A 25130-nucleotide genomic window follows, 5' to 3' on the forward strand; every position below is an offset into this window, starting at 1 on the left:
ACTAGGAGTAGAGACCTGGGTTCCAGTCCTGCTATGGTTCCAGTCCTGCTCCTCTGTGTGTCCTGTCCCTGACTCTTGTTTTAGTGACAGGACACATTGCCTTTAAGGCACATTTGGGGACTGATCATGCATTTTCATCAAAATTTTTGTTTTGACTCCTCCGATCCCCTGGCAGGTGCCTTTGGGAAACCTCTGCTCCTCACTGCATCCTTCCTGCTCACTGGTTTTATTCTCCAGGTCCTTAGTGCACAGTCCTATGACTGGCGCATTGTTGGAGCTGGACCAAGGTTTATCGGGCGATGCAGGAAGTCAGTGTGTGTCAAAGCAGTTATGATGAGACCATGGCAGAGACTTCTCCTTAGCACCTTTGGGTCATGTGCATTGTCAAAGTTGTGGGAGGAGGCTAGAGATGATGTCATATTGGGAGCCATAAGCTCTTGGTGAATGTGGAGCCTGGACAGAGTCATTTCCCTCTTATCTTATCATTGGGAGGTTCATTGCTTTCGTCTCATTCTTGAAGAAGTCCCTGTCCTACCACAACATAAGAACCCACCCTATTTGTCCCCACCAGTTCCTTCTCTGGTGCTCCCTGACTAGTCTTAGACAGTTCTGAACCCACCTGTCACCTCGTGGGTGGTCAGGGGTTTAATCAGATACACGAATGCCTGCTAATATTTAGCTAGAGCCATCTCTCCAGGGCTCAGAAAAAAGTTTGTTACAGATCATGTGGCTCCAGAAGGGAGGTCAGGGAAAGGGGATAATTCTGAGGAGAAAAGGCTTTTCCCTGTGTCTTTTGATTCATGGCTCCTGGAAGAGGGTTTTGTTTTGTTTTTCTGTTTTGTAGAGATGGACCCTCGCTCTGTTACCCAGGCTGGAGTGCAGTGGTGTAATCATAGCTCACTGCCGCCTCACACTCCTGGGCTCAAGTAATCCCCAGCCTCAGCCTCCTGAGTAGCTGGGATTATATGGTGCATTCCACAACCTCCAGGTAATATTTTAAATTTTTAGTAGAGACAAGGTCTCGCTATGTTGCCCAGGCTGATCTTGAACTCCTGGGCTCAAGTCATCCTCCTTCCTCGGCCTTCCAAAGTGCTGAGATTGCAGGCATGAGCCACCATGCCTGGTCTAAAATAGAATTCTTATCAAACATTGTCTCCGTAAGAACCACCCCAAAATGCTAAAAATGTAGATCCCTGTGTTCTGTCAGCAGATACTGGTCCTGCAAGTCTGAGGCAGGACCAGGGAATCTGCATTTTACAATAGCTTCAGTGATTCTGCTGCAGGGGTCTGTGGGCCTCACTTTGAGAACAGCTTGGGTGTCAGCCTGCCAGTAGGGAAGAGCAGCCCAGGACACCTGGACCCTGCCATACATGCACAATTTTTCCTTAAGCCTCAGTTTCCCCACCTGCATAACATGGGGAGTGGTCCAGCTGCTCCCTAAGACTCCACGTGGTTTGGGGGTTTAGCACTCAGGCCTGCGTTAGAGAGTCCCATGGTCAAATCTGGGCTCTGTCAACAAAATCAACAAACCTTTAGATAGGCTGATTAAAAAAAAAAAAAAAAGAACAAAATTCAAACTCAGATCACTAAAACCAGGAGTGAGTGAATGAGAGAATATGACTACCAACTTTACATATAAGAGGCATTATAAGATAAAAAGTATATGATCAATTGCATGCCACCAAATAAGCTAACCTAGATGAAATGGACAAAATCCTAGAAAAATATAAGCTACTGAAACTGCCTCAAGAAGAAATAGAAAATCTGAATAGACCTCTAACAAGTGAAGAGATTGAATTAGAAGTCAAAAAGCTTCCCAGAAAGAAAAGCCTAAGACCAGATGGCCTTCACTGGTGAATTCTACCAAATGTCTAAAGAATAATGAACACCAAACCTTCCAAGCTTTTCCAAAAACCAGAAAAGGGGAGAATACTTCCTAATTCATGCTATGAGGCCTTTATTACCCTAATAACAAAATCAGACAAAAACGTCACACAGAGGGAAAACCATAGACCAATATCCCTTGTAAAGATAGATGCAATTTTTTTTCCAACAAAATACTAACAAAGTTAATCCAGCAATATATGAAAAGGATTATACACTGTGACCAAGTGAAATTTATCTGAGGAATGCAAGGTTGGTTTGACATATGAAATTCAATCAATATAATACACCATATTGATAGAATAAAGGTCAAATCTAGGATTTGCCACTTACTAGCTGTGTATCTTGAGCACATAGCTTGGTACCTTTGAAGAAGTTTCTCCATCTGTAAAGGAGGGATAGTGCTACTGATCTCTTGACGTTGCCAGGAGGATGAAATTAGATAGTTCACACAGCAAGTGTTCAATAAATGGTCATCTAACCCTAAGTGCATCATTTTAAGAAGAGAATCCACTGGGATGGGGACCGGTTTAAGCCCAGGTGTTCATTCTCTGGTCACTTTTCAGATGAGGATACTAGGACAGGTGGGCTGATGTGGTCTGCTCACCTGGTCCATAAGCATCATTAATATGCTCATTGCTGACTCCAAACCTTTGTCCCCACAGTTGCCCCACCTGGACCAACCAACTCAACCTATTAGGCCAATGCAAGTCCTCCCAGCTACACTCCACCTGCACGTGGCCTTTCCTTACACGTGGACTGCTTGCTGTCTCTTCTCTAAACACCTGGGTGTGTTTGGATTTAATATACACTTAATTCAACATCTGACTGCTCCTCTACCTCTTTCTAGTCTATGACCTTCGGGCGAAAGCACTTTGCTTCTCTGAGTCTTGGTTTCCTGATCTGTAAAAGGAGACCACCATGGTGCAAAGAACAAATGAGAGGCCGTAAGTGATGGGCCAGGATGGGGAGCTGGACCATCTGCCTCCAAAGCCCTGAGCTGTACTGTAGCCAGCAGCCAGAGCCCCACCCGTGCTCACTTGGCTGGGTGGAAGACGGCGCTCATCTCCTCTGCCAGGTGTCTCCGGAGGATGTGTTTCCCACTGGGGATGCCCAGGGCAGTGGCCATGGCCTCAGCATTGAATGTCGGCTCCAGCACCAGCACAGCCCCATGGACGCCGCTGTTGGTCAGGTTGTCTGCATACTCCTGGGGGCAAAGGCAGGGGGCTTGTTAGCCTGCAGTGGCCATGCTGCTGACCTGAGGGGGCCACAATTCCAAGTGGGGCTCTGTCCCCAACAGCAAGGGCTTGACCCCCTGGGGACCAGTTAATTTGCTGGTGAAGATGAACCCATCCCCAGTTTTTTAGAGCCACAAGGGCAGGGACCTCCTGTTACTGAGATGGCCCCTGACCCTAGCAGGAAGTCATCAATATTTGTTAAATGAATCTCAACCCCACAGTTGCTTAGGAGAGTGGGGCTGGCACAGCCTCCCTACCCCGTGTGAGAAAAACATCATGACACGGGGCTTCTATTTGGGAGGTCAGCAGTTCCCTCCTTCTGAGTGACAGGAGGCAGGTAATTCTTGCTGGGCCTGGGTTAAGATGCTCCAGCCCACACAAAGGGGAAATTAATTTGTGTGGGATTTGCCCATTGATTTGCATGAGATCTGCGTATTGATTTGTGTGCAGATTTGCATATAGATTTGCACATAGATTTGCATGGGATTTGCATGTATTTGAGAGCCATCTTGACCTCCGCCATCACCCTCACCTTCAGGTCGATGTCTCGAACCCACTTGAGCACCCGCTGGTTGGTCCACACCACGGGGTCAATGTTCTGCGTCTCGCAGCGGGCCCGGCGCTCCTGGAGGGCCTTGTGGGGAGACAGTGGATTACTTGGAGGGACAAGGGTTCACGCAGAGGCCATGTGTGGAATGGGGGCTCCCCACACCTGTTTTCTCCCCCAAGACAGAGTCTTGCTCTGTCACCCAGGCTGAAGTGCAGTGGTGCAATCTCTGCTCACTGCAACCCCCGCCTCCCAGGTTCAAGCAATTCTCCTGCCTTAGCCTCCTGAGTAGCTGGGATTACAGGCACCAACCACCACGCCAGGCTACTTTCTTTTTGTATTTTTAGTAGAGATGGGGTTTCACCAAGTTGGCCAGGCTGATCTCGAACTCCTGACCTTGTTTATGATCTACCCACCCTGGCTTCCCAAAGTGCTGGGATCACAGGTGTGAGCCACCAGGCCCGGCCCCTGCACTTCTTTTTACATGTAACTGCTATGATCTCCCATGTATGCCTCCTTGGCAGACTGGGGACTGAGGCCAGGGCCCGTGTCCTTGTCACTCCCTGTCCTCAGTGTGGCATGGGGAAGGCACTGCTGCTGTCCTTGCTCCAAAAACAGGAAACTCTGACTTTGCCCAGAGCCACACAGGGGCACATCTTGGGGTCTGAATGAAAACCCATGTTTGGCTGATTCCAAGTCCTCTCTCACCACCCCGCCGCCATATCACAGGCTTCCCTGGGTCCCACAGGGACTGACCCCAGTGCACACAGTAGGTACACAGCAAATGCTTTTCAGTTGGTGTTTGAGAAGGGGGACAAAGGGCCGGAGGGTCCCCTCTTCTGTCCCTCTTCTGCCCCTGTATTGTTGGGCTCTGACATCACTCTAAGAAAAGTCAGCTGCCTGGACTACCAGCCCCACAGTACCCAGCAGCTCAGGCCCCTGGTGACCTCTGCAGCAACCCGCACCACCTCCCACCTGAAAGCCAGCACCCCACCCAATGGGACTCTCAGCAAGTCTGCTGCCACGGATCAGTCCTCCGGGCCTTCTCCACGCTGTTCCCTCTGCCGAGCTGCTTTTCCCCTCATGTCTTCTACTGATCCCTGGGGTTCCTCCTTCGGGTCTCGATTTAGTCGTTGCTATCTCTGGGGAGCTGTCCCTGAGCCTGCTGGAGGCTGCTTCTCTGGGTTTTCTTTTTTCTTTCCTCTTTTTTTTTTTTTTTTTAAAACAGCAAACACTTAAAATTTTTTTATTTTAATTTTTGTGGGTATACATAGTATGTGTATCTTTCCTGGGTATTCATAGAGCCCTGGGCTTCCCTCATGGGGACAATCTCCCACAATATTGGCACCACCAGCTTCCTTGTGGTTCTCTCTGGTAAGCTGTTAGCTCTCCAAGGATGAGGGCTCCCATTTCCCCTGCACTGAGCACAGTGCTTGGCCCATGCCCAATAGGGGGTTGTTGGAAAGGAGGAAGAGAAGATGGCTGGCTGGCTGGCTGGATGATGGATGGATAGGTAGATGGATGGACAGATGATCAATAGACGCTGGATGGCTGGATGATGGATGGATAGGTAGATGGATGGACAGATGATCAATAGACCCTGGATGGCTGGATGATGGGTAGATGGGTGGACAGATGGATAGATGGGTGGTGGGTGGACAGATGAACAGACAGTAGATGCCAAGGGGGGAGGGGCAGGCAGTGGAAGGCACCCCTGCCCCGCGCCCCGGTCCTCACCTCCCTGCTGAAGTTCACTTGGTACAGCAGCTCGATCCCCAGCAGGATGCTGACCTGGTGGAACTTCTTGGACACGTTCAGGTGCTTCTCCAGGTCTCGCTTCATCAGGGAATTCAGCATCCGCCCATCAACCAGGTGGTTCTGGAAGGCCTGGGAGTACTGGGACAGGCCGATGTCATTCAGCCAGGCCTTGGCCACCCAGTGATGGTCCAGCTCAGCAGCTTTGGACAGGCTGAGGAGGAGACACAGCCAGAGAGTGGATGGGTGGGGAAAGGCAGCAGAAACAAAGGGACTGGCAGAGATGGGTGGAGATGCAGAGAGAGGAAAAGCAATGGGGTGGGGGGAGTACCAAGAGATCCACAGAGACAGACATGGACAGGGATGGAGCCGAGAGATCAAGAGGGAAAAAAGATAAAGAGACAGAAAGAGCAGAGATGGGGAGAGAGGTGGATGGAGGAGGGAGACGGAGAGAGAGAAAGAGACACAGAAAGAGAGAACAAAGAGAGAAAGAGACAGAGAAGGAGAGAGAGAGATATTGAGAGAAAGTAGCAGAGGGAGATAGAGAAGAACCAAGAAGAAGAGGTAGAGAGAGAGACAGAGAGACCGAGACTCAAGAACAGAAAGGGATCAACAGAGAAACAAACTGAAGGGAACAGGAAGAGAGAATCCCACACACAGATGCAGCGAGTGTGAGAAGGCGCAGGGGTGGGGAGCAGAAGGGCCATGTATGGTGGGAGGCAGCACCTCTGGGGACCCCACTCCTCCACCTAAGCCCCCCTCATTTCCCTGGGGGCCTCCACAGCATCCCCAAGACCCACAAAGCCTGGGCTTGGCCCACCTGATCAGCGCATCCCTCCCCAGTGCTCTGTGGTCTGTTTTCTTGTTTCGGGGATGTTGGGTGTCCACTCAGGTGGGCCAGGCAGGTCCTAATCATGCGTGAAGAAGGCAAAGCTGCCGTCCTCGCTCTACAGATGGGATGTTCCAACTTTGCCTAGAGCCACACAGTGGCCCATCTTGGAGTCAGAATTAAAGTCCACATTTGACTGATTACAAACCCTCTGTCTTACCACTGCACTGCCAGGTCTCAGATTTCCTTGTGCCCCACATAGAAATGACCCCTGTACCGGCCAGGCGCAGTGGCTCATGCCTGTAATGCCAGCACTTTAGGAGGCTGATGCGGGCGGATCACGAGGTCAGGAGATTGAGACCATCCTGGCTAACACGGTGAAACCCCATCTCTACTAAAAAAACACAAAAAATTAGCCGGGCATGGCAGCGGGCGCCTGTCGTCCCAGCTACTCGGGAGGCTGAGGCAGGAGAATGGCATGAACCTGGGAGGTAGAGGTTGCAGTGAGCTGAGATCGCGCCACTGAACTCCATCCTGGGCCACAGAGCGAGACTCTCTCTCAAAAAGAAGGAAGGAAGGAAGGAAGGAAGGAAGGAAGGAAGGAAGGAAGGAAGGAAAGAAAGAAAGAAAGAAAGAGAAAGAAAGAAAGAAAGAAAGAAAGAAAGAAAGAAAGAAAGAAAGAAAGAAAGAAAGAAAGAAAGAAAGAAAGAAAGAAAGAAAGAAAGAAAGAAAGAAAGGAAGGAGAGAGGTAGGGAGGGAGGGAGGGAGAGAAAGAGAGAAAGAAGGAAGGAAGGAAGGAAAGAAAGAAAGAGAAAGAAAGAGAGAAAGAAAGAGAGAAAGAAAGAAAGAAAAAGAAAGAAAGAAAGAAAGAAAGAAAGAAAGAAAGAAAGAAAGAAAGAAAGAAAGAAAGAAAGACCCCTGTACCACGTATGCAGCAGGTGCACAAGGGCTTGAATTTTCAAGCAGGTGAAAGTGTGGCTATACCTGGCTGTCATTCCGCTGCTCGCCACACAGTGGCAGCCTTGCAGAAGGAACGAGGGTCACCACATCCCACCTGCAAGGGACTTTGCAAAATGCCCCAGGTCTGACAGGTGGGAGAGCATTGGTCTAAGTGGGAGGTGCAGGGGGCCACAAAGAGACAGAGGTGTATGTGAAAGGGACAGTGGTGGGCTTGCAAAGCCACTCCATCCTGCTCCTGGGGCAGCAGCCAGAGACAGCTGGTCACGCCACCCTCCTGCTGAGGGTCTTGGATGGGTCCTCTCTGTTCTTCCTGCCTTCATGCCTGGATATGCATTGAGCCTGCTGTGATCACCCTGCTGGAGTACATGCTGCCATACAGTGGGCTCCTCTTCCCTCCTAACCCCCTCCCCTCTTTCTCCAGGCACTCCTGTCTCTGTATTACCCATCTCCAAGGCTCTGGAAGGCACCCTTGAGGGAGGACTCCCAAATTCTCCACTCTCTTCTGAGCATCTAAGCTCTGGGCTCTTTTCTGAGCCCTTTCCTCTCTTAGCCTCTAGCTGCCCTCTTAACGCCGCCTGGCTGTCACAGACATGTCATACTTAATGGCTCAGTTGTTCCCCTTCACTGTCAGTGTCACCATCACCCAGAGGCCCTTCTCTGTCACCCAGCTCCCAAGCTGATAGCCCATCCTTGTCTATCGGTCACTCTGGTCAGTGCATCCTCCGTCCCCTTCTCTCCTTTTCCAGCTGTAGGCTGCAGCCATCTCTGGTGTGGGTTTCTGCCACTGTCCCCGGCCGTCCCCCATTTCCCACCTTTGCTTTCCTTCTATTCCACACCCCACCAGGACTGCCAGGGGGTCCTTTAAAAATGTCAGCCTGATCCTGCAGTGCCCTGCTTAACACTCTGTGGCTTCTCTTTGCGGGAATAAAATCGCAAGTCCTTTGAGTGGCCCACAAGGGTCACCCGCGAACAGCCCTGGCTGACTTCCCCTCCCCCAATGCACATGGGGCTTGGGCTCCTGGGGGCCATTTCCTGGAGGCACGAAGCTCTTCACCCCGCATTCCCCTCCCTGGTCCGGCTCCTCCCAGCCCTGCCCAGGGCTCACCCCTCCTCATCCCTTGGGCGTCCAATCTCCCTTTTCTCTGAATTTGCTGTCTTAAGTTGCCCCCAAGTCTGCTCACTGTCCCTAGTGCTTCCCTTCAAAGCTCTAATCACACATTGAATCTTAGCAATTAACTGGTTTGGCCACTAGTTTATTTTCTGTCTTTCCCACCTTAGCAGATAAGCTCTGTGAGGACAGAAACTGTGTTCATTGCCCAACAGCACAGTGCTACGCGCACACTAGACACTGATTGAATGCTTGCTGGAAGAATGGCTAAGCGGAGGATGGGCTTGCAGCTTGGTTTCACTCTCCTTCCCTCTGCCCATCAGCCTCCCAGAACCACTTGGGTCTGCCGGACTCCCCTTGTCTCCGGGCCTGTTCTCTACCCCACCCTATTTCTCCGGTGAACTCCTATGGACTCTGCAGACACGTCTGGGCTCCTGGAAGCCTTCCAAGACGTCATGCTGGGTCAGAAGCCCTTCTCTGTGCTGAAAGCCCCTGGGAGTCCCCATCCCTGGACCAGTCACATTGTAGTTCATGGTTACGCATCTGGCCAGCTGTCTCACTGGGTGGTCAGTTCCTGGCGGGCAGGACTCGGGGTTGGCTTATCTGTGAATGTCCAGGGTCCCTTCAGGCTCAGAGTTCACACTCACCAGTGTTTGTCTCATAGTTGAATGTGTGGATGACAGAGCAGGGCTGGGTGAGCAGGTCATCTGCCCCAGTCCACCTGGAGGCTGCCCAGCTGGAGCTCCTGAACTGGAACCTTCTGGTCCAAGACTACCTCCCTTCTAGGATGAAAAGGTCCTGGGGCTGTCCCCCTCCCAGTCCCTCAAGGGCCAGCCTCAGCCTTGTACAGAAGGACCCTTCTCTTGGGCAGGAGTTGGAGCCCACAGCCCTCTGAGTCAGATGCCACTGGGCCAGGTTTGATGGAGACTAGAATGGCCTCCTCTCCTTTCTGAGGCAAGAGTTTGGTCAGCAAATCAATGGTGCAACAAGAGTTGCGGTGGAGAGCTGGGGAGGGGACACCCCACTTAACCTACTCAAGAGAGGCCCATCCATAATCAGCAATCTCCATCTGTGTGCCCACAATTAATGTGCTCCTGCCCTTCAGAAATGTTCTCTTTTCATTAATGGTGTCCCCATGGGGCCTCAGCTTGGTGATATGTTCCCAGCTGTTGGTTTGAGCTATTTATTGTAAGAGCCCAAGTTGAATAAAACAGCATGATTTTAAAAGGAATTCAGACATTTTATAAAATTTGTCACTGTCCCGTCCCTAGACTGGAGCCAGATTAGACTCTGAAATCTGAAAACAGGCACAAAATTTAGATATTGTCTGGGTCACAGCACAGCACGGAAAACAGGAGGCTGTTCTGGTTCTATTACTTTTTAGCTCTGGGACCTTAAACCTCTGGGTCTCCGTTTTCTCCTCTGTAAAGTGGGGAGAATCGTGCTTGCCTCATGGAGTTGTAGGGACTAAAAGAGAGGAGAATGCGAAGCCCTTAACCCAGGGTCTGGGACACACCTAGAGTTCCATAAACAGTAGTAATAGAAGCTGTCACTGTTCTTGTTTTTAACACAAAGGCCGCACGGGATACTGGAAAGGCAACTGACTTTGAAGTCAGGTTTTTTGTAGTGTGACTTTATGCTCATGATTTCTCTACATCTAATTTTCGCCAACTTTATTTTTGAGAGGGAGTTTTGCTCTTGTCACCCAGGTTGGAGTGCAATGATGCAGTCCCGGCTCACTGCAACCTCTGCCTCCTGGGTTCAAGCAACTCTCCGCCTCAACCTCCTGAGTAGCTGGGAATACAGATGCCCACCACCATGCCTGCCAATTTTTGTATTTTTAGTAGAGACGGGGTTTCACCATGTTGGTTAGGCTGGTCTTGAGCTCCTGATGTCAGATGATCCACCTGCCTCAGCCTCCCAAAGTGTTGGGATTACAGGCGTGAGCCATCGTATCCGGCCTTCTCCGTCTTTAAAATGGGAGTAAGCATGTCTATCCTGCATTGATGTTGTGAGGTAAATAAAATGGTATCCATAAGAGGATGATGGGTTGGCAAGGGGTTGGTGGGTTTTGTCATTGATATTTTGTAGATAAGGTGACCAGTCCCAGAGAGGAAAACATCATGCCCATGGTCACACAAGATGTCATGGCTGAAAATGGTCTCAAAGATGAACTCATTTAGAGTTCTTACCCCCAAGTCCACGGACCCCTGAAAGTGGGTGGGCCAGAGTCCCACTCACCAACCCAAAGCAGTGAAAAGTTGTGAAGTTTTGTGTATTTCTTCTAGAGAAAGTGTCAAAAGCACTTATTAGATTCTTAAAGTGGCCATGATCTTCAAAAGTTTAAAAACCACTGTCCTAATTTAATTCTGTTCACTTCTCAGGTGGGAAAACAGTCTCAGAGAGGGCAAGGTCATGTGGTAAACTGGAGACAGGCCAGATTCCCACTGGGAATAGAAAACTTGAAATAAGGCCTCTGCCTCCTCCAGGAAGCCCTATGGGTGTCTAAGGGCTGGGCTCCATGATCCCTGGGACCACAGACTCCTGGTTTCTGGAGGTTAACAGGGTACCACTGTTAGGGATTAAATGTTTCCCTCCGCCCTCCCCCTCCCCAATTCATATGCTGAAATCCTAACCTTCAATGTAATGGTATTTGGGTCTGGGGCCTTTGGGAGGTGATTAGATGAGGTCATAGGGGTACTCTTCTTGATGGGATTATTGTCCTTACAGGAAGAGATCAGAGACATCACTCTCTCCCCATCCCCCTTCCTTCTTCCCCATGTGAGGACACAGCAAGAAGGTTGCCTTCTGCAAGCCAGGAAGAGAGCCCTCCCCAGGTCCCAACCACGCTGGCATCCCGATCTTGGACTTCCAGCATCCAGAACCGTGAGACATAAGTTGTTGTCTAAGCAACCCAGGTGGTGGCATTTTGTTGTGGCAGCCCAAGCAGACTAAGACAGCCCCATTTAGGGGGAACCCAGGCAGTAGCCCAGACTCCTCAAGTTTTCAAGAGGTGAAGCAGTCATCCCCACCCTGTTCAATGAACACAGGTAGTGTTTATGGACCCTGCTGGTTGTGGGGCAAGGGGGCAGGAGGGATTTCCAACTTGGGTGACCAAAGACGATGAGGGGATTCGGGGATGGCTTTAGGGGATTCTGGCATGGAACTGGTTAGGAGGTGGGCGCTGAGTGTAAGGTGCTTTTGGGACCCTCAGGAGGGACAGCCCAGCAGGGGTTGTCCTCATGGCCCCCTCCTCATCCCTCAGCCCAGCCCTGTCTCAGACGAGCCAGCGTCCTGATGGTGCCAATGAGGCCTGGCGCCGTCTTGCTCTGAGTTGCTCCCTAACTTTCTGATCCCGTCTCACCTCAGTACTTCCTGCCACCCTAGAGTCATGCCAAGGGCCCCTCTCCTGCACACATATGGATTTGGTTTTCCTGCTTTCAAACCAGCCGATTTTCCACTCCAAACCCTGTTTCTAAAAAAAAATCCCCTAAGCTGCTTCTGCAAATTATAGCACACACCACCAGGTTTGATTAATTAACTACACAAAAATGATGGAGAAACCAGTGAAGGACGTAATTATGCAAAACAGAAGTGTCAGATTTACAAAGCAAGTTTCTCCCCTCTCCACATTCTCAGAACGGGGTGGGGCGGCATGGGGGTGGGGGTTCCTTCCCTTTACCCTGTAGCTGCCCCTGCTCTACAAATTTTGCTCACAGGCAGGCGGGACGCAGAGCAGGAGTGGTATGAGAGGTGGGGGTAGGTGGCCTGCAGGGGTACACCTTATGGGAAGGCCCTGCGGCCACTCCCAGGTATGCTTGCTAAGAGAAGCCCCCTCCGCCCGGCCCGCTCCTCTATGGGAGAGGTTTCACTAAGCCCGCTCATGTCTGCTTGATCTCTGCCTGCCTCGGCTCTGCCTTGCACCGACTTTCCTCACCCTGGAATGGTAAGAGCCAGGAGCAGACACCATTGCGGCCCCGTGTGCAGAGCCGCTTGGGCTGGTCCGGGGAGACAGAGGAGTGCTGAGGGGCTTGTGAGGCTCCCACATTGGTTGCGGGTGTACTAGGACCTTTGGGGCCTCTGGTCTCCCCATGTGTCTGTCTCTGTATGGACGGGGCTGGCCCAGAGCAGGGCTGGGGTGTGCCCAATTCCCTTCATCGGGGCATCCCCAGACCATCTTAGTCACACCCTGATGTCCCCCACCACCAGCCCAGCCCATAGTGCCCTGCTCACCCAACCTGTGTCACCAAAGGCCTCAGGATGACTTTTCTCTCTCCTCCCTTGGGGCCCCTCATGGTGGGCTCACCTGCGGCCTGCCTCGGCGTCACGGTAGTCCTCGATGGCCAGGCGCAGCTTGCGCCGGTGCAGAGAGCTGCATACACCCAGGCCCAGCTGCAGATCCTCGTCACTCAGGCTCAGCAGCACCTGCCCCCCAGGGAGGGAGTGTCATATGGGGGCTGGGACAGCTGCCAGCAGGGTTCCTGCCCTAGAGGGGGTCTGTTGGCATGGGGGTCCTTCGCCATCTCCTGCCCACCTTTCATACAGTGGGGCCAGTGCACGTGAAAATCTCTGCAACTCTGGCGTGGGGCGGAATCCCTGTTCAGGCAGAAAGACCTTTCCCTTTGGCAGGTAAAGGAAGCTTGGGTCCCTTTTCAGGATGAGGCAGCTGAGGCTCAGAAAGGCTCTCTGCCTTGCCAGGGAGGCACAATGATTGAGGAGGGACATCGGAGACCGACTGCATTGGCTAGCTCCTAGATTGCACCTTCCCCTGACTCCAGGGTAGGAGTGGGGGGCAGGCCAACTTCCGGGTGCATAAAGTTCACAGAGGGCGTGGGGGGCGTCTCACAGGGGGCCCGGAGTTGCCTACCTTCCCGCTCTTCACGTTCTCCGCGCAGGCCTTGACGTACATAGGCATGGCCATCACCACCTCCAGCCAGGCCTGGACGGTGCCCGCCTTCCAGTGGGACATAGGGGTGGTCCTCACCAGCTCCACCTGCTGCAGCCGGTCCATCTGCTCCTCGCCTTCCGACAGGCTGAGGCTCTGCCTCGTGGGGCTGCACTGGCTGTCCGAGTCTGCAACACACAAGTGCAGGCCATGATGGGGGATGAGGTTGCCGGGGGGCAGGGGCTGGGCAGGCCGCACCCCCGGGAGGCAGAGGACGGTGGGGACGTCCTCCCGCCATGCATTTCTTCTTTCAAAATCAAAGTGGTTTTCGTGTTTTTGTTTTTCTGCCCTTGTCCCCATTACAAAAGTAATCTATGAAAAGAAAAGCAGAAAAGCTTATCCCAGAAAAAAAATAAAACAGAAAATGACGATCACCCCATGTGACTGTGAAAGGAAAACAGATCTTGGGACCCCAAACTCATCAAACCACAGGGAAAAGTCAAGCTGGGAACTGGGTCACACAAACCTGCCTCCCCATTTTGGTTCCTAAATAAGATGGCTACAAGATAAACAGCTGCACACCTCCCTCAGATTTTGCCCACAAAGAAATTCCTAGTGAGCTTCGAGATATTTACCCTAAAGCATTTCTGTTAAAATTCACCATGGCAATATAAATGGATAGCTTATCTTTACACAGTATTCACCCCTCTGCTCACCTGGCACAAATGCATATCTGATTATTCCCCTGTCCCATTTATCTTTATCTTATGTAAAAACGTCAATTCCCTGCATTTTCCGCATCTGTCTATGTTACCTTATGTAAAAATGCAGATTCACTGGGCCAGACAAAGGCATGAATGATTATTTCCCCCAACCCCCTCTTACATGAAACTGTATACTTCTCAATATCCTTTCCCCTTTAAATTTGGAGCCCACAAAATCATCTTCAGAGAAAGGCATAGACCTGTCTCCCGGGCGCGCGTCCTTAACTTTGATAAATACACCTCCTAAAATGACTGAGACCTGTCTCATCCTTTTTCTCGATCGACACCACCTAGAGACAGCAGCTGTTAAATACTCTTTGGGATACAGAAAAGCCATACTTACAAACACACACAGACCCGCTTGCTTCCGGGGTGCGTGCATTTGAGGTGTGTGCATTTGTGATATGCCTGTTCACTTTCGCTGTGGAAGAGATCGTTCCATCTCCATAGAGACCTGCAGTACCTTTGGACGGTGCAGGATTCATCAGAAGGAGGCTCCATAATTTATGTCACCTGCCTCCTACTGATGGACATGGAGGTTGTTTCCAATTTTTCACTATTGTAAACAACACAGCGGCCGTCGTCTTTGGGCAACTGGGTGATTTATTTTTGTAGGATAAATGGAACCCAGCTCCATTCCTTCATACGCTGAAAGCTGTTTCTGGAATGGCCCTCACAGACCAAAAAAAAAAAGAAAAGTTCATCCACTAACATTTTCTAACCCCACTCTTCTATATATGGTTGGTTGCATCAACGCCTGGTAAATATGCAAAGTTCACGTTATGGAGACTCAATTGAGAGGCAAAAAGAATCTCTCTAAAACAGGGTTCAATAAAAACCTAAACAAGCCAGGTGCGGTAGCTCACGCCTGTAATCCCAGCACTTTGGGAGGATGAGGTGGGCAGAATGCTTGAGTTTTAGGAGTTTGAGATCAGCCTGGGCAACATAGTGAAACCCCATCTCTACCAAAAATACAAAAAAATTAGCCGGGTGTGGTGGCATGTGCCTGGGGTCCCAGCTGCTCAGGAGGCTGAGGCAGGAGGATCTTTTCAGCCAGGGAGGCGGAGGTTACAGTGAGCCAAAATCATACCACTGCACTCCAGCCTGGGTGACAGACTGAGACCCCATCTCAAAACAAAACAACAAGACAAAACAAAACAAAACAAACACACACCCAAACAGACCAACTCAATACCTTGAGAAATGACAAGTATTTAAATATACCTCTGATTGACCGGGCACAGGGGCTCTCATGCCTGTAATCCCAGCACTTTGGGAGGTTGAGGCGGGTGGATCACCTGAGGTTGGGAGTTCGAGACCAGCCTGACCAACGTGGAGAAACCCCATCTCTACTAAAAATACAAAATTAGCCTGGGTGGTGGCACGTGCCTGTAATCCCAGCTATTTGGGAGGCTGAGGCAGGAGAATCGCTTGAACCCGGGAGGCGGAGGTTGCGGTGAACCGAGATCGCACCATTGCACTCTAGCCTGGGCAACAAGAGTGAAACCCTGTCTCAAAAAATAAATAAATAAATTACAAAAATGAACCAAAAAACCCCCTCTGATTAGAAATGACCCTGCTGAAATTGAATATTATAAATCATTACAAGGATGTAAAAAAATGCTTATCCATCCAAATAGACAGGACACAAAATTAAAACGATAGGTAAACACAAATGTTCATAGTTACTGCCTTTGTGTGCTGGGGAGAATATAGTTATTTTCTTCTTGTTGTATGTCTCTGTATTTTCAAAGTTCCCTAGTAAACATATAGTTTTATAATAAAAACTTTGGAAAAATTAAAAACTAGGAAGCAATATGAATGGTTATTGATGAGAGTTTGTTTGAAGGAATGACGCTGCATTAATATATTGGAATATGTGCAATGAATAAACACTCTTGTCACGGGAGAATAATTTTGTGGGGAAAATGTCCACTACTGATTGCCAAATGAAAAAGGAAAACACGGCCGGGCACAGTGGCTCATGCCTATAATCCCAGCACTTTTGGAGGCAGGTGGATTGCAAGGTCAGGAGATCGAGACCATCCTGGCTAACACGGTGAAACCCCATCTCTACTAAAACTACAAAAAATTATCTGGGCGTGGTGGCACACGCCTGTAGTCCGAGCAACTTGGGAGGCTGAGGCAGGAGAATCGCTTGAACCTGGGAGGCAGAGGTTGCAGTGAGTCGAAATCGTGCCACTACACTCCAGTCTGGGTGACAGAGCAAGACTCCATTGCAAACAACAACAACAACAACAAAAACACAGCAGGCACAGTGTAACTCTGACTGTGGTTTAAAAATTATATGTAGATGTAAAGTGTATAATTATTATATATACGTGTATGTGTATACAATACACTAGATGGATAAAATCTAGTATATAAAAATATATAAAGTACTAGATGGATCAACAGGAAAAGTCTGTCTCTGGAAAGCAGTGATAGGTCATTGTGCGAGTGTGTGTGTGAATGTGCATGTGTGAGTGTGTGAGAGGATTTGTGACTGTGTGCACACTTTTCTGTCTCCTAAGTTTTCTGCATAGACTGTATTATGTTTGATGTGGAGAAAAAAGCCTAGAAATCTCACTTTTTCAAGTTACAAACTCCCTCCCCACAACGCCTTCCCTCTCTCCATTTTAAACTCCCTGAGGGACTCTTTGAAAAGGGTTGCATCCACTTGGTGACCACACACTCATCCATCATTCCCATCTCCACCAAAACCTATCTCCCAAACACCTTGTGCCTCAGTTTCCCCCTGTGTAAAGCTGACCCGGTACTGTTCTCTGCTGCCTGCCTCCTCTGTGGGCTGCTGTGAGGACTCAGCGGGGGGCAGTGTGACAGGGCTGTCCGTGCTGGGACAAGTACGGGTTGAGAGGTCACTGCCAACATTATCATGTTTCCCTTCTCAGTGGCCCCAAGCCCTTTGTTTTTCCCAAGGAAATGGCAGAAGTTGCAGAAAGCTCTGTGTGGGGTGCCCGTTTGAGTGACCTCCTGTTGCCATGGTGCCCAGGAATGCGGAAACGGCAGCAGCTGCCTCTGCAACCCCACCAGGGCCCCAGGTTCCTGCCGGTGTCAGGGCTGTCAGGCCAGGGGTGCAGGCCGGCGCCCAGTGCTGGTGCCCAGCTCCCAAGGACTGGTGTGGCTTGCAGGGAAGTCTTTCAGATCAGGCACAGGACTCCAAGTTCTATAGGGATTGGAACAGGCGCTGAAACAGGGCATCCTTCCTGGATGGGAGAGAGCTGAGAGCCCCCGGGAGGCCTCCAGCGTGGCTGGCTTCACTGCATCTTATTCCGCTTGCTGAGTCTCACCTCTGTTATGTGCTTCTGGGAAGAGGAGAGGTGACGTGTGGCCAGATCTGGTTACCCAAAGTTCCAAGACACGGCCCATGTCGTCCATTTGGACCAGGCTTTGGAGTTCAACAGACCTCAGCTTCAGGCAGATTTCTTGAAGCCTCCGTTTCTCCATATATAAAATGGAAATAATGAGAATATCTGCCTCGTAGCTTGAAATGAATGTTATAAACTCTGAATGCGAAGCTATGGGAGTGTGAAAGTTGTAGATACCAGGATGAAATCACTTTTGTCAGAACCAGAAGAATTAGAGCTGGGAAAGCATGAAGGAGGGGAACTCATGCTTGCATGTCTGAGATAAGGACTGTCTCAAGGACTTTCTAAAATAGCCCCCAAGAAATGCCTTCTTTGGAACTGCAGCAATTCAGATAAGATGTTCTCCAAAGAACACTGCCCAGTAACGACATCTCCACCAATGAACTGACGCCAACTCTAGCGTTGAGCCTCCAGAGCCAATGAAGTCTGTTTCCAAGCAGCTTATGGGAACTTCTCTCTCTCTCTCTCATTTTTTTTTTTTTTTTTTTTTTTTTTGCCAATAAAAGCTTCCCTTTGCTGTCCCCTCTCCAGATGCACCTATAGCTCGCCACGGCTATGCTTCCAGAGTCTAATCCATTTTGCTTACTCCCAAATACATTCATCATATAGGAGATATTTTTTCTGATGTCTCTTTTTTTCAGGCTGACAGTAGGCACTTAGTCAAGGCTGGCTATTGTTGGCAATAAGGGGCCCCCTCCTGGGGCCTGGACACTGTTTGGCCACACCTAGAGTTCAGCAGCAGCCGCCTCCTTCCCACTACATTCCTGGCTACAGCTTCGGTGCCTTCAGAGGGAAGAAGTTCTCCTAGTTGTCCAGTCTGGCAGGGCAGAAATTCACTGTCCCTGCTGGACTCCTACCTGGTCGAGGTGGGAGGGGTGGGGCTCTCAGTGAGGTGCGGGTGGATCTGTCTGTTCTGTGCCCAGGTGGGTGGGCGGGGGGTGTCTGCAGCCCTTGACTACGTCTCCCAAGAAAGGCAGCTAAAGGGGCCTGGGAAGGAGAGAAAGGAGATGGGAGCAGAAGTTGGCACCTGCTCCTGAGTCCCCCAGAAGAGGGGAAGATTCAAAGAACAGGGTTTGGGGAGAGAGAGGGTGCCCAGATGCAACAAAGATGCAAAGGCAAATTGAAAGGAGGAGAGGGAGAGAGGGAGCCGAGGGTCAGAGAGGGAATGACAGATACGAGGACAAACAGAAAAGGCAAACGTCTGGTGTGCAAGTGTGAGTGTGTGTGTGCATGTGCGTGTGTGTCTTTGTGAGTGTGTGTGGGTTATTTTCTGTAGTGAGCAGGCCTCAGGGCAGTGAGGGGAGCTGGCTTTACAGCTCGCATTATTTATGGAGTCCAGGCCCTAGGAATGCCAGAGGCCAAGCTGGGTTCATGTGCTCAAACCACATATTTTGGTTTCTGCAAGACAGCTATTCACCGCCCCTATTCACCACCGCCTCCTTTTCCCCCACCCCTGAGGACTGAGCGCCAAGGAGACGACGTGACAGAAGGGCTTAGGAGGAGTCTAGGGGGGCCTTGGGGTCATAAACCATTAATTAAAGGCAGTTTCCAAAATGCAGGCATTATAGAGCCAGATTTTATGTCCAGATTCCATCAATCCTGGCTTTTATTTCCCTCCTTCTCAGTCTTGAGAGCGGGAATAACTCATGTTGATGGCCAGGCTGCTCAGCAGAGGGGCTGCCGCGTAGGGGGTGCTGGCTGAGTCCCTGGTGGAGTCTGAGAAGCTACCACTAAAAGGCAGCTACTCTGGATCCTTCTAGAAACTAGAAAGACTGTGGACTTTGGAATGAGAGGCTCTGTATCCTTCCGCCCACCCCAACACATATGCACGCACGCACACACCCACCCCAAAGAATGTTAGTACTACTGAGTGTGACCACTGAGGTCTCCCGTAAATGAGACATTACAGAGGCGATTCTGTTGGCCCAGCATCGAGGTCAGCAGACTACTGCCCCTGGGCCGAATGCAGCCCTCCCTCCTGTTTTTCTAAATAAAGGTTTTATTGGATCACAGCCATGCCCATTTGTTTATTTATTGTTTAAAGCTGCTTTCACGCTACAATGGCAGAGTTGAGACGTTGAGATAGGCCCACAAAGCCTAAAATCGTTACTATCCGGCCCAGTGCAAAAAATCACATAGAGAAGCCCCTGGCCTAGAGGTTCAGAGGTTGGCACGGGAATATGGGAGCCCTTGGTCTGAATCCTAGCTCTGTGGCTTACCAACCAAATGATCTTATGGAAGAGTTTCACATTTTCTCACCCTCGGTTTTCCCCTCTGTAAAATGGGGATGATAAGAGTGCTTAACTCACAGGATGGTGTGAGGATGAAAGGAAATGATGTGTGCAGTGTTCAGCCTTGTGTCTGACATAGAGTGGATACTCGGTGACTGAGTGGAGGCCTCTGTCCCCTGCGGGCTCATGTCACTTACTGTCCAGACTGCTCTGTCCAGTACGGCAGCTACAAGCCACATGTGCTTACTGAACATGTAATGTGGCTAGCTCACATTGAGAAGTGCCTTAAGGGCTGGGCATAGTGGCTCATGCCTGTAATCCCAGCAATTTGGGACACCGAGGTGGGTGGATCACCTGAGGTCAGGAGTTCAAGACCACCCTGGCCAACATGGTGAAACCCTGTCTCTACTAAAAATACAAAAAAAATTAGCCGGGCGTGGTGGCACATGACTGTAGTCCCAGCTACTCAGAAGGCTGAGGCAGGAGAATTGCTTGAACCCAGGAGGTGGAGGTTGCAGTGAGCTGAGATTGTGCCACTGCACTTCAGCCTGGGCAAAAGAATAAGACCCTGTCAAAAAACAAAAAAACAAAAAAACAAAAAAAACGCCTTAAGTACAAAGCACATACTAGAATTTGAAGACAGTATTAAAAAAAACCAATGTAAACTATCTCATAATCATTTAAAAATTGATAACATATTGATCATATTTTGGGTATACCAGTTTAAATAAAATGTATTATTAAAAGTCATGTCACCTGTTTCTTTTTACTTCGAATGTGGCTAATAGAAGGTATAAAGTTACACATGTGGCTTGCATTAGTTTCGATTGGACAGAGCTGGTCCGGATGGAAGATTATTTTTTCTTTGGTTTGTTTCCTCGTTCCATTCCCCCTCTCCCTCTGTTGGTTTGGAAGTTAAGCTTTTTATGTTTCTGATTTTAGTGTAGTAGTTGTAGTTCTCAAAGTGTGGCCCCTGGACTAGTAGCATCAGCAACATCTGGGAATTTGGTAGAAATGAAAATTCTAGAACTGTACCCCAGATCTCCTGGAACAGAAACTCTGGGGGTGGAGCCCAGTGGTCTGCTTCAAAACCCACCAGATAATTCTGAGGCATTCTCAAGTTCTAGAACCACGGCCTTAATGATTACCCTTGAAAAGTCACTATACCTATTTATCTTAATAAAACCTAGGGTTGTTCAATATCCTAATGCTATCCTAAATAGTAAGAATGATTTAAAATATATTAATTCTGATCACTCCTCCTGACTTCTGTGCTACCACATCCAGGATTTTAATTCTGTCCTCTTTTAAAACCCCATAATTTAGACATTGTCATGATGACTATTTTATACTGATCACGTTTGCTTAAAATAATTGACTTACATGTTTACCAATTTCTTTGTTCATCATGTCTTCTTGTACCTCAGACCTTCCTTCTGGAATAACTTTTCTTATTCCTGAAGAACATGATTTAAAAGATTTTTCAATTAAAAGTGTTTTGGTAGTTAGCTGTTACAACTTTTGTCTATCTGAAGAAAGTCTATTTTACCCTTGTACTTCAGAGGGTTTTGCTGGGTACATAGTTTTAAGCTGAGAGTTTGCTTTTGTTTTAGCGCTTTGAAGACATTGTTTCATAATCGTGGATCTTTATTTCTGCTAAAGAGAATTCCACTGCAAGCCTAATTGTTCTTTTGTTAGCTACTTTTAAAATTTTCTCTTTGTCAGCCGGGCATGGTAGCTCATGCGTGTAATCCCAGCACTTTGGGAGGCCGAGGCAGGTGGATCACCTGATTTCAGGAGTTTGAGACCAGCCTGTCCAACATGGTGAAACCCCGTCTCTACGAAAAATACAAAAATTAGCCGGGCGTGGTTGGGGCGGGGTCGGGGGTGGCACCTGTAATCCTTGCTACTTGGGAGGCCGAGGCAGGAGAATTGCTTGAACCCAGGAGGCAGAGGTTGCAGTGAGCCGAGATTGCACCACTGCACTCCAGCCTGGGCAACAAGAGCGAAACTCTGTCTCAAAAAATATTTTTTTTTCTTTGTCCTTGGTGTTCTGAAGTTTCATTACAATGTGGCTAGATGTGGCTATTTAAAATTTATTCTGAATGATATAATTGTGCTTCCTGGATCTCTGGACGCCTATTTTTGAATATTCTGAACCGTTATATCTTACAGTATTACCTCTTTTCCATTCTCTTTGTTCTCTTCTTCTGGCATTCCAGTTAGACATAAGTTAGACTTTCTAATTCTATTTTTTCCTATCTTGTGACCTAGTGCTGTCCAATAGAGCTTTCTGTGTTGATGTAAATCTGCTATAACCTTCACTGACCAAGAGGATAGCCATTAGCCACAAGTGGTTATGAGCTAATAAATGTGGCTAATGGGTGGTGCGTGGTGGCTTATGCCTATAATCCCAGCACTTTGGGAGGCTGAGGCAGGAGGCTTGCTTGAGCCAGCCTGGGCAATATGGCAAAAACACATCTCTACTAAAAATACAAAAATTAGCTGGGCGTAGTGGCAGGTGCCTGTAATCCCAGCTACTCAGGAGGCTGAGGCAGGAGAATCACTTGTACCTGAGTGGTGGAGGTTGCAGTGAGCTGAGATCGTGCCACTGCACTCTAGCCTGGGTGACACAGTGAAGCTCCATCTCAAAAAAAAAAAAAAAAAAAAAAAAAAAAAGGCAGATGTAAAATGTGGCTGATGCAACTGAAGACCTGAGTTTTAGTTATATTTAATTTTAATTAATTCAAATATAAATCTAAGAACAACATGTGGGCTAGTGGCTACTGTATTCAATACAGTAATTTCTCCTTTAGTTTTCATCTCATCTCTGTGCATTGCATTCTTGGTAATTTCCTTAGATTTTTTTTTCCATTTTTAAAATTGTCTCTTCACCTATTTAGTCTGCTGTTTAACCCACCCTTTTATTTATTTTTAATGTTATCAGCTACATTTTTTTTCATTTCTAAAACGTTTTATTTGTTTTCTCTTTCAAGTTTTCCTGGCCTTGTCAGACAGTTTCCTATTGTTTGCTCGTGTCTGTGATTTCATCTACCATTTCCTTAAGTATTTTATGCATAGTATTTAGTATTTTGTATTTGGTATTGATAATTACTGTATCTGAAAAGACCTTAGAGGGTCTACATTGCTGTTTGTTTTTGCTGACTTTCACTCCTGCTGAACACATATTTGATCTTAATTTACGGGAATCTTTAGGGTCTAAATAGCAGATGCCTTTCTCCAGAGAGGATTTACATTAACTTCTACTGGGGTGGGGAAGAGAAGAGGAGTGGGGAAGAGACCTGGGTCCAGGGGCCACTTCACGCCTCTTTGACAGACTCTGGTTGAATGACAGAATCTCCGGCTCTGTTCTTCCACTTTGCCATATCCCAAAATTTAACCCCTGATAACAGTCCTGATAGCAGCATTTGCCTCTAGGACAACCTCGGCTTTTGCCTTTAGTGGTCACTCACTGCTGCTGTTCTGGTGTTAGCTTACAGCTTTCGGTTTTTGTCTGTAGATGTCTTGGGGATTTCCCTTATTTTCTGTGAGACCAGGAATGCATTAAAAAGTATGTTTCATTCCAGATTTATTGGTTTTGTAGAGGGAGGCCCTTCCAAATATGTCTTCCACCAAGCTGCCCTGAGTGGCTGTCCCTCTGGCTGTGTGCACTGTCCACCCAGCACACTGCTTCCTGCTGGCACTGCTGTGCATGACCTGTCCATCTGCCCTGCCACAGAGTGCTTGCCTAGGTCATCAGCCAAGTCTTTCCACATTTGTATTACCAGGGCCTAGTATATGGAGATGTCCAATGTCATCAGTGATGGTAAAAGTCCAGGTTATAGGGAATACCATTTGCTTTCCCTTTCCTCCCAGCTCAGCCCTTCCCTGTTCTACTTGTATTGACATCCAATGAAGAGGAGACCATTATTCACTTGGATATTCCTTTGGGAAGTCTCAGTTTCTCTTGCCTTCCCCCAGGAATAAAGGGGCAAAGGGCACATTTCAGATGGAAGTGAAGGCTCAGAGGGGTCCACTGATACTTCCAGCAGGCTAGTGTGGGAGCTCGGCCTCAACCCCGAATTCCCCACCTCCCAGGGTAGAAGAACCTATGTGAGCAGCCCTCTCGCCTGTTCTTGGATGCCTATGCTTGGTTACAGGAGAACATTGGCAAGGACTGCTCAAACTGGCAAGAGGCAGGATGGTGTGTGGGGTGTGGGAAGCTACTCTCAAAGGCTGGGAAATGGCTCCTGGCCCTGCCTGCCAGGCTGGGGAACTTGAAGCCAGCCATGACTCAGAGTGGGAGACAGACACAGAGAGAGACAGAGAGACAGGCTAAGCACCGAGACAGACTTGAAGGGATCCAAAGGCCTGTGATGGGGAAAGACAGGCTGATGCGGACATGGGTGTTGCCACTGAACTTGGGGCTCTGTGAGTCTGTCCATCCTTTAGGCTGCTCTACCAAACCCTACGGTGCCTGGATATTCATTCTACGACCAGGGACACTCATGCCTAATGCTTACTAAGCTACCGGGTCCTCTGATAGCACAGGTGGCATGGAAAGGCGGGATGGAAGGATGGTAGACTTTGGTGGGGGTGAGCCCTGGGCTGGAGTGACACAGGCAGCCTGGAGCCAGAGTTGATGGCCAGACAGGCCCAGTGTATCATTCACCAGTGTCTGGCAGAAGCTTTGAGAAGCTTTTGCTATGTACTACTTTCCACCATTTTTGCCCTGAAATAGTCCCTCCTCCACATAGCCTGAGGTTGACATTTGCAACGAAAAGGGGCTGAACAGGCTTCAGTCCACATGCCTGTCTAGGATCCATTCAGAGCGAGGAAAGGTGCTTACCTCCGAAGAGTTTGGAGCACGCTGGCACTTGCTGCTCAAATGGCATCATGAATGGGGCCACTTGGGCCTCTCACTTGGTGGGATTCAGAATTCTAGGGCTAGAAGGTGCCCTCAAGGTCACGTGGTCCATTCCTCAGCCTTGCGGTAGGGCTGGCATTTAGAGGAGGGAGCCCAGTCTACTTGCTCCTAGAGCGGTCTTTAGACCAGAGACATCAGCTACCAGGGAGCTGGTTAAAAACGCAGAGGTGAATCACTTGAGGTCAGGAGTTCGAGACCAGCTTGGCCAACATGAAACCCTGTCTCTCCTAAAAATACGAAAATTAACCAGGCATGGTGGCGCGCACCTGCAATCCCAGCTACTTGGGAGGCTGAGGCACAAGAATCACTTGAACCTGGGAGGTGGAGGTTGCAGTGAGCCAAGATCGTGCCACTGCACTCAGAGCAAGACTCTGTCTCAAAACAAAACAAAACAAAACAAAACAAAACAATCCAAAAAAACCACAGAGGCTTAGAGGTAAAGGCCTCGTAAATTCTCTTATGCCCACCCTGCGTGGGGAGTGAGAGGGCAGCCCTCACTCCTGGTCTCCCAACCCCAGGGAGGTGGCATTCTCCATCCTGGTCCCCCATGCCCCTGACCTCAGAGTGCCATTGGCAGACACCCTTGGCAGCAGCTATGGGAAAGACTTAGAGC

At 49.1% G+C, this 25130-nt stretch overlaps 1 protein-coding gene across 6 annotated transcripts in view; it reads right to left on the reverse strand.

The window, feature by feature from the left end:
* Positions 1–25130, reverse strand: part of LOC105473204 (kazrin, periplakin interacting protein) — a 1227585-nt gene that overhangs the window by 11300 nt on the left and 1191155 nt on the right. For 5 of the 6 annotated variants that reach the window (XM_011726865.3, XM_071100389.1, XM_011726867.3 and 2 more), the window contains 5 exons: positions 13189–13394; positions 12628–12746; positions 5407–5638; positions 3655–3756; positions 2925–3091 (listed from right to left, as the gene is read on the reverse strand). In XM_011726865.3, coding sequence (XP_011725167.2) covers positions 2925–3091; positions 3655–3756; positions 5407–5638; positions 12628–12746; positions 13189–13394 — 826 coding nt within the window. Of the gene's footprint in view, positions 1–1422; positions 1510–2217; positions 2270–2924; positions 3092–3654; positions 3757–5406; positions 5639–12627; positions 12747–13188; positions 13395–25130 lie in introns of those variants that run through there. The other variant, XM_011726866.3, reaches the window with a different exon arrangement.

The sequence above is a fragment of the Macaca nemestrina genome, chromosome 1 (assembly GCF_043159975.1).
Source record: "Macaca nemestrina isolate mMacNem1 chromosome 1, mMacNem.hap1, whole genome shotgun sequence".
NCBI classification, from domain to species: domain Eukaryota; kingdom Metazoa; phylum Chordata; class Mammalia; order Primates; family Cercopithecidae; genus Macaca; species Macaca nemestrina.